This window comes from Globicephala melas, chromosome 2 (genome assembly GCF_963455315.2).
Source record: "Globicephala melas chromosome 2, mGloMel1.2, whole genome shotgun sequence".
NCBI classification, from domain to species: domain Eukaryota; kingdom Metazoa; phylum Chordata; class Mammalia; order Artiodactyla; family Delphinidae; genus Globicephala; species Globicephala melas.
The window spans coordinates 89256275-89271111 of record NC_083315.2 but is presented as its reverse complement, the minus strand read 5'-3'; the positions used below and the strand labels follow the sequence as shown (position 1 = coordinate 89271111).

General features: G+C 38.7%; 1 protein-coding gene across 1 annotated transcript in view; it reads left to right on the top strand.

The window, feature by feature from the left end:
- SLC28A2 (solute carrier family 28 member 2) overlaps positions 1–14837 on the top strand; it is a 92997-nt gene that overhangs the window by 38996 nt on the left and 39164 nt on the right. The window contains exons 4-9 of the mRNA XM_060294329.1: positions 10736–10985; positions 11470–11742; positions 13275–13361; positions 13913–14018; positions 14299–14390; positions 14525–14613. Coding sequence (XP_060150312.1) covers positions 14310–14390; positions 14525–14613 — 170 coding nt within the window. The 5' untranslated portion in view covers positions 10736–10985; positions 11470–11742; positions 13275–13361; positions 13913–14018; positions 14299–14309. The remainder of the gene's footprint in view (positions 1–10735; positions 10986–11469; positions 11743–13274; positions 13362–13912; positions 14019–14298; positions 14391–14524; positions 14614–14837) is intronic.

Sequence of the window (14837 nt, the reverse complement as noted above, 5' to 3'; positions counted from 1 at the left end):
CTGCTCAGGCTGCCATAACAAAATGCCATAGACTGGGTGGCTTAAACAAGAAATTTATATTCTCATAGTTCTGGAGGCTAGAAGTTTGAGATCAGGATGCTAGCATGATCAGGTTCTGGTGATAGTTTTCTACCTGGCGTGCAATCAGCCATGTTCTTACTGCATCCTCACATGGCCTTTGTGCTTACACAGAAAGAGATACTTCTCTTTTTTCCTCGTTTTATAAGACCACTAATCCCATCATGAAGACAGTACTCTCATGACCTAATCTAACCCTAACTACTTCACCAAGGCCCCATTTCCAAATACCATCATATTGGAGCTTATGGTTTCAACATATGAATTTTGGAGGGACACAGTCAGTCCATAACAACCTTGAAAACAAGTACTATGAATCTTCCCATCTTGTTGTTCTTTTTCAAAATTGTTTTGACTATGCTAGTTCCTTTGACTCTCCATATAACTTTTAAAATCAGTTTGTCAATTTTTATTTAAAATCTTTGAGAAGAATTGACATTTTAACAGTATTGAGTCTTTTAATTCATGAACATAGAATATGTCTCCAATTATTTGTTTTCTTTGATTTCGTTCACCAGGGTTTTATAGTTTTCAGCATACAGGATGGGGATGGGTGTGGGAGGGAGGTCCAAGAGGGAGGGGATATAGGTATACATATAGCTGATTCACTTCATTGTACAGCAGAAACTAACACAACATTGTAAAGCAATTTTACTCCAATAAAAATATAAATAAAAATAAAATAAAATAAAATAAACCTAAGTATTTCATGTTTTTTTGGTGCTCTTATAAATGGTACTCTTTTTAAAATTCAGTTTCCAATTGTTCATTGCTGGAATGTAGAAATACAGTAGATTTTATTTATTGATCTTGTATCCTGTAGCCTAATTAAACTCGCTTATAAGTTCTGGTTGTTTTTGTTTTGTTTGTAGATATTTTGAGATTTTCTATGTAGAAAAGCATATTGTCTGTGAATAGAGATAATTTTCTTTCTTCTTTCCAATCCATATGTCTTTTAGGTCTTTTCTTGTCTTATTGTACTCTCTAGACCTCCAGTATGTTGTTAAATGGGAGTGGTGAGAGCATTCTTGTTCCTGATCTTAGGGAGAAAACGTTTATTTAGTTTTTCATGATCAAAAATGATGCTAGTTGTAGGGTTTTTTGTTTACCTTCTTTGTCAGATTGAAAAAGTTGCCTCTATTCCTAGTTTGCTATAAGTTTTTATCATAAACAAATATAGAACTTTGTTAAATCCTTTTTCTGCATCTACGGGGGTAATAATGTGGCTTTTCATCTTTAGTCCGTTGATGTGGTAAATTAGATTGATTTTCAAATGTTGAATAGCCTTTCATTCCTGGGATAAATTCCACTTTGTTATTATACATTATTCTTTTTATGCGTTGCTAGATTTGATTTACTAGTGTTTTGTTGAGGATTTTCTTCATGTTATGTTCATGTGGAATGTTGATCTGTAGTTTTTTTTTTTATGTTACCATCTGGTTTTTGTATCAGGGTATTGCTGGCCTCCTAAATGAGTCATCAGTGTTCCCTCCTCTTTTACAGTCTGGAAGAGTTATGAAAACTGGTATTATTTCTTCCTTCTGTCCTCTGAAAAAAAATGCACAACCTAAAAGTTGAGAGTTATGTTTTATTTGGCGGACATTCTTAGGACTTCAAGCCCAGGAGGCAGGATCTCAATTAACCCTGAGAAACTCCGAGAGGGCGAGGGGGGAGCTAGGATATGTAGGAGTTTTGCAGCAAAGGGCAGGTAGTCGGAAGTCAATAGATTATTGTTAATTAAGGAAAACCAGATATCTCAAGTTAAGGAATTTAGCGCTTTTCTATGGGAATATGCAAGAGTCCTGGCTCTCTGAAATCATTCCTTTGATATGCACCTCAGCTATCTGGGGCCAGTATCCTGTGTGTTCTCATCCTGAGTTCCCTCAGGGCTTACCAGCTCATCATTGGAGGTGGCTGCAATCGCTGATGACTGTGCATTTCTTTGTTTACAGATATGGCAGGCAATATTTTATTTCTCACTTAGATATTTGGTAGAATTTTAATATTTGAAGACATCTGGGCCTAAGTTTTCTGTGTTGGAAGGTTTTTAAGTGTACATTCTTTAATAGATATAAGACTATGCTAATAATCTATTTCTTCTGAAGTGAACTTTGGCAGTTTTGAGTCTCATGGAATTTGTTTCATTTAAATTTTTGAATTTGTGAGCATAGACTCGTTTTTATTATTCCCTTATCTTTTTAATGTATGTAGGAACTATAGTGGTGTCCCCTCTTACTCCTGATATTTGTAACTTGTTTCTTCTCTTTTTTTCCTTCACCATTCTAGCTAGATGCTTATCAATTTAATTGATCTTTTCAAAGAATCAAGCTTTTCATTTCATTGATCTTCTTTATATTTTTTTTTCTCCTGGTCTCACTTTCCTTGTTTTCTGCTCTTAATTATTTCCTTCAGTCTGTGTCGGGTTTGATTTACTCTTCTATTTCCAGTTTCTTGAGGTGACGTTTTAGATAATTGATTTTAGACCTTGCTGTGGGTTTGTTTTCTAATATAAGTACTGCTTCAGTTGCATCCCATAGATTTTGATTTAAGATTTTTTTTTGATGTGGACTATTTTTAAAGTGTTTATTGAATTTGTTACAATATTGCTTCTGTTTTCTGTTTTGGTTTTTTGGCTGTGAGGCATGTGGGATCCTAGCTCCCTGACAAGGGATCAAACCTGTACCCCCTGCATTGGAAGGCGAAGTCTTAATCACTGGACTGCCAGGGAAGTCCCCCCCATAGATTTTAATTTTATTTATTTTAAAATTTATTTGGTTGTGCTGGGTCTTAGTTGCGGCAAGTGGGCTCCTTAGTTGTGGCATGAGGGTTACTTAGTTTTGTCATGTGAACTCTTAGTTGTGGCATGCATGTGGGATCTCGTTCCCTGACTAGGGATCGAAGCAAGGCCCCCTGCATCAGGAGCATGGAGTCTTAATCACTGCCCCACCAGGGAAGTCCTGGATTTTGATATTTTAAAATTTTGATCAATTAAAATGTTTCTAATTTCCCTTGTGAGTTCTTCTTTGAGTCATGGGTTATTTACAACTATCTTGTCTAATTTCCAAATATTTGGGGACTTTCAAGGTATTTTTTTGTTAAACATTCCTAGTTTAACTCCTTAATTGCCTTAGAATATATTTTGTATGATTTCAATTATTTTAAATATTCCAAGTTTTTTTTTTTCCCCTAGAATATGGTCTGCCTTGGTGAATATTCTGTATACTCCTAAAGTCAATGTATATTCTGCACTTGTCAGGTGAAATGTTTAAATATGTCAGGTCAAGTAAATTGATGATGTTGTTTAGATCTTCTGTTTTCTCATATTTTTTTCTATTTATACTATCAATTATTTAGAGAAGAGTATTAAACTCTCCAGCCATAGTTTTGTACTTGTCTATTTCTCCTTTCAGCTTTATCCATTTTTGCCTTGTATCCTTTGAAGCTACATTATTTAGTCCATATGAAACAGTAGGGAAGGGGGCAGGGCACAACCTTTAAAAGAATGACATAGCTGTTGAAGATGTGACATAAACTGGTTAGAACCAACTAGGTCCAAGATGGTGGAAGATTCAACTTCCAGTGGACCTTGAGCCTCATTATACACTCATTGTAATATATTAACATGCTAAATGACACACCCACCAGCACCATGACAGTTCCAAGGCTGACCATAAAAGGCTGAAAAGTGGGTGGTGGCTCAATTCCTGGAAATATCCGCCCCTTCCCCAAAATAGTTGGAATAATCCTCCCACTCATTAGCCTATGAAATTACCCAGCCCATAAAAACTAACCACCCCATATTTTGGGGCCTCTTGCCTTCTGAGATGACCCACACTCTGTCTTTGGAGTGTGTTTCTCCCAAAGCCATTCTTGCCTTTTTAGAGGGACTGTATTCTGTCTATGGAATGTGTATCTCTCTAAATAAATCCACTTCTTACCTACCACTTAGTCTTTCACTGAATGCTTTCTGTGATGAGACATAAAGAATCTGAGCTTTGTTAAGTCCTGAGACCAGTTGTGTGACCTCAATTAAAAGACAGTGTGTTCAAGTCCCAATCTGAGTTGTGTGGTTTCACATACATATTTAGGATTGTGATATAGTCTTGGTGAACTGACTCCTTTCCATTAATGTAATGTTCCTCTTTATCTCTGGCAATATTCTTTGTTCTGAAGTCTACCTTTCTAATATTAATATAGACACTCCAGCCTTTTTTTTTGGTGTTAACATGATATGTCTTTTCCCATCTTTTTACTTTTATTCTGTGTTTTTATATTTAAAATGGGTTCCTATAGACAGCATATAGTTGGGTCTTGCTTTTTTTTTTTTAATCCAATCTGACAATCTCTGTATTTTTTGGTTTATTGCAGAGTTTAAACTATTTATATAACTATTGACATGTGTTGACTGAAAAAAAAAAGCACAACCCAAAAGTTGAAAATTATGTTTTATTCGGTAGACTTACTGAGGATATAAGCCCAGGATAATACAGCTTCTCAGATAGCTTTGAGGGATTGTTCTGAAGAGGTAAGGGAAGAGCCAGGATGTATAGGAGTTTTTGAAAAAGAAAAAAAAAGAAAAAACAGGTAGTCAGAACATCAAAAGATTACTGCTAATTAAAGAAAGCCAGACTTTGAATTTAGCGCTTTTCTATGTATGGGAAGATGCAAGAGTCTGGGCTTACTGAAATTATTCCTTTGATATGCACGTCAACTATCTAGAGCCAGTATCCTGTTCTTTCCCATCCTGAATCCCCTCAGGGTGCACCGCTGGGGTGGCTGCAGAGGCTGTTGTCTTGATGGCCTCAACATCCTTTGTTTACTGAAATGGCAGGCTGAAAGGACTCTAGAGTGAAACCTAGAGGAGTTAAGGTCACAAACAGTACGTTGGCCCACCGCAGGATCTTCACTAGTGATTTTTTCTCAACAGACCAACTTTGGAATGGGGAACAAAGCTTTCAAACTAAAAGAAAAAGGAGCGACAGATTGTCAGCCTCCAACTAACATCCCAACCAGGTTTATGTACGTACAAAACTTATACTTACAAGTACTTACTTAATTGGGAATTAAAGGAAATCTCACCCTGAAAATGACTAAGATGGAGCTCTTTATTGTGTTTGCAGTTAAGTTAGAGAAAGCCGGCTTGATAAAACAACTCTTCAGAAACATTTGGCAGTCAGTTGAATAGACTGGGATTCTAAACAGGGAATTCCCAGAACTCTTAATTTTCAGTTTAGTTGGAGATCATCTCACTGATACAAATTAAAGAAAATATAGCTGGGCAAGTCAATCTTTTAATATCATTTAGGTGGCAGACCAGTTTTTTGGAGAATGAAAAGTAACTGTTTTTGTCTTGCAAATCTCTACAAATCAGAAATGTAAATACAGTCCACAGTGACCTGAGACTGAGCCTAATTCACTCAATCAGATAGAACCTGAAACCAAGGGAGAACAAAAAAGGGAAATAAGGCCTTTTTAAACTCAAACCACTGGAAAGGCTCCCTCAGCCCAAATCTGATTCATAGCCTCCTTAATGGTTTATCAAGGACAAATACAAATCTTAAAAGTCTTTTCCACAAATAGTAAAAGCCTTAGTCATCTGAGTAAATAAATTTAACTTATTCCAACTGTTATTTACAAACTGGTAAGTTTATATTGTAATACCTGATTCATAACTAAGTGTTAAAGTGAAGCTATGAGATCTCTAGTTTTGTCTGTTTATATGTCTGTATGTACATTATACATATGAGATGTCTCTACCTACAGAAAATATTATCAAAACTGAATTTATAAAAGAGTTCTATCTAACTGACTTAAAAGTAAGTGCTTACAAATTAAATGTTTCTAAATATAAAGGAAGCAGGCCAGAATGACTTTCAGGTTCACATAATCTAGGAAATATTAATATTAAATTAATATCTGGTATTAAAGCTAGCTTAAGCTTGTTGATTTAATCAATATAGACATGTCTTACTTTTATTGTACCTAGGTATACTGAAGGTCAGTAAGTTCATGTTATTTCTATTGCAGAGTTTATCAGCAAAAAAAAAAGAAAAAAGAAAAAAATTAACTTTGGTATGATGATATTTTCATAAGTTATAAAATAAAGATAAATGAGGTAAGAATTTTCAATGTACACTCTAGGAATAATTATGTTTTGGGTGTGTCTACGTAAAATAGTTTCTGCAGATTTTTTTTTTTTTTTTTTTGGCTGTGTTGGGTCTTCATTGCTGCACGTGGGCTTTCTCTAGTTGCAGTGAGTGGGGGCTACTCTTCACTGCAGTGAGCAGGCTTCTCATGGTGCTTGTTGCGGAGCATGGGGCTCTAGACGCGTGGGCTTCAGTTGTTGCAGCACGTGGGCTCAGTAGTTGCGGCACGCAGGCTCAGTAGTTGTGGCGCACCAGCTTAGTTGCTCCACGGCATGTGAGATCTTCGAATCCGTGTTCCCTGCATTGGCAGGCGGATTCTTAACCACTGCGCCACCAGGGAAGTCCCTGATAACTTTTAGATAATACTGTTACTCAAAAAACTGTGTTTGCCTCTTGAGCCAAAAGATACAACCAAGCCAAAGACTGGGAGAAGGAAGGATTTATTACTTGCAGCAAGTAGAGAGAACATCAGGGATCTTTTCCAAAGCACTGTCTCCCCAAACAGCAAAATTGGGGAAGTTTTAAGCTAAGGGTACATGCATATTCACGAAGGGGCTTGGGTGGTGTATGCGTATTCATGAAGGGGCTTGAGCAGAGGAGAATTCAGCATAGAATTGGGGCAAAGTTCAACAGAGTCCAAGCTTCAGTTGATTGAAATCAGAAAAGGTCAACATCATCATTCCATCCTCTATCTGGGTGGGGTCCTTAGTTCCTGCAGAACTCAAAGATATGTATCAGATTGTTATGTACATCCCTTGAGAAGGAACTAGGATCTATTTTATCCCTGAACTATCGTTTCTTGACTGTTTTTCCTTTGTTCCTGTATTCTCTCACTTCCCTTAAGATCATTAATTACTGAGACATGTTTAAGGGCAAGCACTGTGGCCAGGCTTAGACCACAAATTGACTTAGGCCCACAATGGCTTCTCTTATGTTAGGAAAGCCATACCTGGTTCTCTTTCTCCGGGGACCCCCTCCCCTATCTGCTTACAATACCACTGAACTAGGTAAGAAATTACAAAACTCTAATGAAAAACACGATGACTTCATCCAGATCAATAGGAATTAATTACCTGGGGCTGAATGAACTGATAAATATGGTTTATAATGTTATGACTTTTTTCTGAAATATACTGGCTAAACATGTTGAGGCAATTGATCATATATTTATCTCTACATAGAATAATTATAATAGAGCAACTCTAGACATGGGAAGAAGCAACAAGGGAAAATACTTCCTGGATTATAAGAGGCTAGTAAGAAAAGAGAGCCAGAGAATTTCAGATTATCAACAGGGCCTAATCCAAAAAATACCCCAGCACATTGAGTGGCCTATCAACAGAATCCTCACCTGATCCAGCAGTGAGCCTTCCTAGGGTAGTGGGGCAAAATTGGTCATGAAATGCCTACCAAATGTTGGTCAGATTTATGTCCAAGAGAGGGTGCTGTGGACAAAGAATGTCACCAGCCATTTTATTATAGTAAATAAAGGATGTTGAGGCCATCAAGCCATCAGCCACTGCAGCTGCTCCTGATGGCGCACCTGGAGGGAATTCAGGATGTAGAAAAAAACAGGTTGCTGACCCTAGATTGTTAAGGTTCATATCAAAGGAATAATTTCAATAACTCCAGACTCTTGCCTCTTCCTATTCACAGAAAAAGGCTAAATTCATTAGCTTGCAGTGCCTGGTTTTCTTTAATTAGCAGTAATCTTTTGATGTTCTGATTACCTCTTTCTTTATGTTTGTTTTTTTGCAAAAACTCCTCTATATCCTGGCACCTCCCTTACCTCTTTGCAACAGTCCCTCAGAGTTATCTGAGAGGCTGTATCCTGGACTTAAGTCCTCAGTAGGCCCACCAAATTTTCAACTAATTTCAACTAATTTTCAACTTTTAGGTTGTGTATTTTTTTTTCAGTCAACTTGTCTTTCCTTAGATTTGGGGATAATTGGTTGCCCTGCAACCTCAGGTCACTGATGGGTTAAAGAAAATTGTAAATTTTCAGATTATCTGAATTTTTAAAATTGTTATGAAGATGAGAGCAAGACTTTTCCAGCTTTCTACATCCTAAATGGAACATAGAAGTTTTATTCTGCTTTTTTCCCCTAAATTTTTCTCTCTGTGCTGTTCAGATATTTTCTGTTGACCACTCCTTGAGTTCACTCACCTTGTCTTCTGTTTTATCCAGTTCGTTAAACCATTTTAGTTAGTTCTTTTTATTTTATTTTATTTTTTATTTTTGGCTGTGTTTGGTCTTTGTTGCTGCGTGTGGGCTTTCTCTAGTTGCAGCGAGTGGGGGCTACTCTTCGTTGCGGTGCCCGGGCTTCTCATTGCAGTGGCTTCTCTTGTTGTGGAGCACGGGCTCTAGGCACGCGGGCTTCAGTAGTTGTGGCATGCAGGCTCAGTAGTTGTGGCGCACAGGCTTAGTTGCTCCGCGGCATGTGGGATCTTCCCAAACCAGGGCTCGAACCATTGTCCCCTGCATTGGCAGGCGGATTCTTAACCACTGTGCCACCAGGGAAGCCCAGTTAGTTCTTAATTTTAATCCCTAGAATGTGCATTTATTTTTTACAAATTTTAATTGTCTTTTCTAAATCTCCATCTTTTCATCTATTTCTCCACCTTTCCCCTTATTTTCTTGAAAAGATTAATCATAGTTATGTTAAAGCCCCTGTTTGATATTTCTAATATCTGAGTCGTTTACGGATTTGTTTCTATTATCTGGTGTTGTTTTTTTTTTTAAGAATGTGTTGTTCTTTTAAATTAGATGCTGGACATTGTAATTGAACATTTTGTAGAGGCTCTGGATGATATGTTATATATGCTTAAAGAAGGTTAGCATTTCTTTTGTCAGGAAGATAGGGTAGAAATAGACTGACTTATTTCTGTTGAGCCTTTGTTTTATGTTTGTTATTTCGGCTTTGTCTTTCCCCTAGGGCACAGTGTTTATTCTTAAGGCATGTTTCTTATTACTAGGCTATGGCCCCTTTAGGGTCTCAATAGAAAGCCTGATGTGTTTACCAAGGTCGAAAACAAACATTTGTCTCTCCAGTACCACATAGTTGCTGAAATCTCTGCTCAGGTCCTTTTTTTTGTTAGTATATTTATTTTATTTATTTATTTTTGGCTGTGTTTGGTCTTCGTTGCTGCGCGTGGGCTTTCTCTAATTGCAGCGAGCGGGGGCTACTCTTCGTTGCGGTGCCCGGGCTTCTCATTGAGCTGGCTTCTCTTTGTTGGGGAGCATGGGCTCTAAGCTCATGGGCTTCAGTAGTTGTGGCACGTGGGCTCAGTAGCTGTGGCTTGTGGGCTCTAGAGCACAGGCTCAGTAGTGGTGGCACATGGGCTTAGTTGCTCCATGGCATATGGGATATTTCCTGACCAGGGCTCAAACCCGTGTCCTCTGCATTGGCAGGCGGATTCTTAACCACTGTGCCACCAGGGAAGTCCGTCTGCTCAGGTCTTTATGCACTCCAAATACTGTTTTTCACTGAGTTTCTTGGTGTCTTGTTTTGAGCATCTAAAATTTTTGAGTTGGCCAATGACTTTGAAATTTGGTTGCAGGTTTTTAGGCTCTTTCTTCATTATTCTTTTCTTTTTTCCTTCAAAAAGACTGCTTGAGCATTATTTCTCTGCATTGTGATTTTGAAAAATAAAATGCCTTCAGGAAAAGAGCTAGGATGAATGTGGAACTCAACTGGTATGCTTCCCTTCTCTCAAGAATCAAAAACCTCCAAGTCCTGCTTCCATTGATTGCTCTGCAGTGCTTTCACCTGTTGATTTATATATTTGTCTAGCCTTTTTAGTTGTTCTCAGCAGGAGAGTTAGTTAAGTGTAAGTTACTTCAGTAAGACCAAAACTGGAAGTTTCTATATGCTCTCTAGTTCCCCTTGCTTGTACTAGTAATCAAGGAGAGGGCAAAGCAGGAAGGATAAAATCATTTATTATTTATACCCTACTTATTTCCCAGATGGGTTTGTGGCAGGCCACCTGGTTTTCCAGGAGCAACCCGTAGACTTTAGGAGAGCTCTGAGGCCAAGCTTCCATGGAAATGACCATAGCTAGCCTCCAGTCCTGACTCTGCCCTAACCAGCTGTATGACTTTAGACAAATTGCTCGTTTTCTTTGAATATAATTTTCTCTGTACCTAAAATAGGATTAGTAGTTGACTTGCTTACAGGAATATTATGAGGATGAGCAGTGAAAGTACAGGAAAATCTTTTGAAAAACTGTAAAAGTCTGCAGAGACAGAGCATCTCTTATGTTTCACCCTACAGCCCAGAAATAGCACAGAACCAAGAGTGAGGATCCCAGGATATTGGTTTGGCTTAGCCACTAACTAGCTGTTGACTCTGGGTAAATCATTTCATTCTTCCTGATCTGTACTTTGAGAATTTATCAAACTGTAAATGATAAGAGAAAAAGAAAACATTTAAACAATGAAGCCCAAGCCTGTGAGCCAGCAGTTACTCAAGGGGAGGTATCAGCCGGATTAATTCTCTTCCTCTCCGCAGTTGGGTGTTATCAATTGTACCTGCATTTAAAGGGAACTTGGATCTGCTGGACAAGTGAGATGAGTGCTGTAGCCTGCATTTAGAAGATGAACATGGATTTTTCACGCCTTCTAGAGGAAAAAGAAAGAGGGAAGAGGAAGGGCAAGAGAAGACAGATGTGATCACTGGCATCATTTCACCTGGACTGAACGCTAGGCTCTGTGCCTATAACTATACCTGGGCTTGACCCCAGAACTGGCAATTTTCTAAGGTAAAAATGAAAACAGAGATAAAGTGTGTGCTAGGATGAGTCAGAGAGACTTCACAGTCATACTGAGATTGTAATCAGATGTCAGCTTGAAAATATCTTTAATTTTCCTGAGTTTCTATAAGAATGTACAATAGTAGACTACAACTGCAAGTTTACCTACTGTTTTTCAAATTCTTTTTCTGTATTAAATTACTTAATTTTCCTAATCATCTTGTCAAATGGCATTGGGCAATTAGGTGGGGCAGGAATAACAGAAGGGGCCCAGAGAGGCAAAATGAGTTGCTCTAGGTTGCAGAATATAACACACATTTACTCTGGTAGGGCTTTTATGTTTGTGTGTACGTGTGTGTGTGTGTGTGTGTGCGCGTGCATGGAGCTAGGGAAATAGAGATATGTTTTCCTATTTTGGTGATTGTTATCATCATCTACATACCCAATAATCTAAGCCAGAAATCTGTGTTTGTTTGTTTCACTTATTTTACAGATCTTTATTGATTGCCTAATATTGTGGCAGGCCTTGAGCCTGGGGATACAGTGGTGAACAAGATAAAGAGCCTGTGCTTGATGAGATCATGGTCTACTGGGAGACAAGTAAACATTTAGAGCACTAAATGCTCTGTTGTCTTCTGCAAGAGCATGCCGCAGTAGGGGTGTGGGGAAAGGGGTCTTAAGTCTCATCTGGAGGGAATCATGGAAAGCTTCATTGAAGAGAGTAGCCTTGCAACAGAGACTTGAAGGTGGTGTGGGAATTTTCCAGGTAAGTAAGTAGGAACAGGGTGTTGGAGGCAGAAGGAACAGCATCCACAAACAGGTACAAGGGAACATCAAGTGTTTAGGGAACAACATACAGCTCAGTATTACTGGCAGGTAGGAGCAGGAAGAAAATAGATCATTTTGAACAATTCTGAAGAATTAACTTCCCCTTTCATTTACTCCCTTATGCCCAATTAGTCACCACATCCTGTAGATTTGTTTCCTTCTCTCCATCTACTGCTTTGGTTAGAGCTTCACCATGTCTGACCTGGACTATTGCTTTTGTCTCCTGACTGGTCTCCCTGTCCCCAGTGTGCATTCTTCCAATCCATTCTCCTCTTGCCTCCGCAGCTGGTTCCAAATAAGCCCAAACTTTTAGCCTGGCTTACAGAGCCATCTCCATCTGGCACTTGACTGCATCTCCAGACTTATTTCTTGATAAACTACCACCGTCTCATTCACATTTCCCCCCTCCATTCCTTAACTAATTTCTTAATTTATTTTGTCCCTCCTTCATTAGTTTCTCAAAAATTTGCCTCTGTTCTTTAGCTATTTTTTTTAACATCTTTATTGGAGTATAATTGCTTTACAATGGTGTGTTAGTTTTTGCCTTATAATAAAGTGAATCAGTTATACATATACATATATCCCCATATCTCCTACCTTTTGCATCTCCCTCCCTCCCACCCCTCTAGGTGGTCACTAAGCACCGAACTGATCTTCCTGTGCTATGTGGCTGCTTCCCACTAGCTATTTATTTTACGTTTGGTAGTGTATATATGTTCATGCCACTCTCTCACTTTGTCCCAGCTTACCCTTCCCCCTCCCCGTGTCCTCAAGTCCATTCTCTAGTATGTCTGCATCTTCAGCTATTTTTTACAGCCTCCTTAGTGTGTCAGGGAAGTCTTCACCTCTGTGCCTTTGTTTCAGTTTCTCCCTCTGGTGGTATATCTTTCCCCTTCTCCATCAGTGATTCTCTACTTACCTTTCAAAACTTTCCAGACTCAGGGCCAATGTTACCAACTCTGTAAAGCCTTTCTTGACACATGTCTTTCCTCACTGATTTATAATTCTTTCATGGCAGAGGCAATATCCCATTCATCTTTGTGTCCTCAGCACCCAGAACTGTGCCTGGGTGATGGTGAATACTTAACAAATATTTGTTAAATGGATTAGTAAAAGACTTCCTAGCAGTCATTTAGAATTGAATCATGTACAGTCCTTCATTCTGTTGTTTACTAGCAACTGTCTTTCCTGTACAAAATGATGCTAAGTTTTCTGAGTACAGAGATCCTTCTCTTATTTTTCTTCTCCATACTACCCCGTGCCTAGTTCTGTGCTGGGCAGCGCTCCTGCTGATGTGCCTGTTAGGAATTCCTGCAGAATTCTTAGACCTGACCCTGCAAAATAGTCTTTAGAACATATAAATATTTAACTTGAGAGTTGCACTCCTCCTCTACAGAGAAGGGCAGGAACAGCAAAGGAGGGCCCAGGGCAAAATGGGCCAATCAGGAAATCCTTCTCTCTCATCTCCAGCCCATCCCTTCAGAGTCAAGGTCTTGTGGAGCTGAGTTTTTCTTTCTGTCCTTCACTGAGGCACCAGAAGGAATCCTGCAAACTGGAGTAAGTAATGGTCTTGGAGGAGGGCAGGAACCTGATTTGCCAGATTTCTTAATTGATCATATTTAGACCAAATTCAAGTAGTTCTGTGCCTATACAGGAAAGTCCTGATTTAAAAAACAAAAGTTGTTTATGTATGTTGAATAAAATTATATTTAAATGGTTGAAGAGATCACAGTAAAAAACAAAAAACAATTCCATAAAATTGAAGGAAAATTTCTACAAAGTAAAAAAAATCTCAGATGAACCTATATTATAACTTTGAATGTTTATCTATTAAGGTTGCTTATAGTGAGGCTCAAGTGTTTGTTTCTTTATTCTCTCATTTTGTTTTAAAACTTTCTTTACTGGGGATAATTAACATTCATACTGATTATTCTACATGTAGATTTCTTTTATTTATCTCATTAGGTACTCTCTTAGATGCTCCAAAAACAATTCTCATGCTACATTATAGTCAGGAACTGGAAAGTCTGTTAATCTTAGTTTCTCAGTAATATGTTGGGGGCTGTGGTCTTCCCAGCCCTCTGCCTCCTTGTTTTCTTCTTACTCAGCACAGCTCAGTGGGGCCACCTGGAGGCTAACAGGAGTAGTTGCCCTCTAACCCTTCCTTACGGGGACTGAAGAGAGTCCTTTTTAGTTCGGGTCCTGGAGCCCTGGGTGAGCCACTGATTCATTTCAGTTCCCTTGCCCTTCACTTCTCTTTTCCTATCTTATTTCCCCTTCCTTTGCTATTCACAATAGGAAGTAGAAGTCTATATTTCATTGTTTATTATTTTAGAATTATGTTTCCAATTTTCTCAATTCTTAAAGAAATCAACTAAATCTCTAAATATTTTTAGTTTTGTTTTCCTGTGGGTAACTGGCCCTAAAAGTTCTATCTGGCCCCATATTATAGAACAACTAATCTTTCAGCCTTGGCTCTGAATTTGTTTTTCAGGAGAGCAGGAGATGGAGAAAACAAATGGAAGAGAGGGCATTGCTCTGTCCACAGTGGAGATTGGCATAGAGAACCCAGGGCTGGAGCTCACGGTAACTCACCAGTTTAGTTTCTGCACATCTCTGTGGGCTGATGCATGGCCTCATGTACAGTCTTTGATTGCTCGCAATCCCTATCACCCCTGGAAGGGCCTTATGACTGACCTCAACTCTACCTGTGCTTACAGGAAGAAGGAATAAATCCTGAGGGAACCAGGAAGACTGAAGAGCGAGGACACAGCCTTGGGGATGGATTGGAACCCCTAACTCAACAGAGGTACAGGTGTTCTGGCATTGATTCAGTTAAGGCCTAGGGTTGGCTAGTATGGTTGGTGGACTCAGAAGAGGTCAAACTTACCCTGTTCTCAGGAGCTTATGATCTATGTTGTCGAAATAAGACTCACAGCCACCTGCTGTTACCAAGTGCACATATACATTTTTATGTAATTAATTGTTACATAAACCTGTGCCATAAGTAACGAGTTCAGCGATATCAGTGTT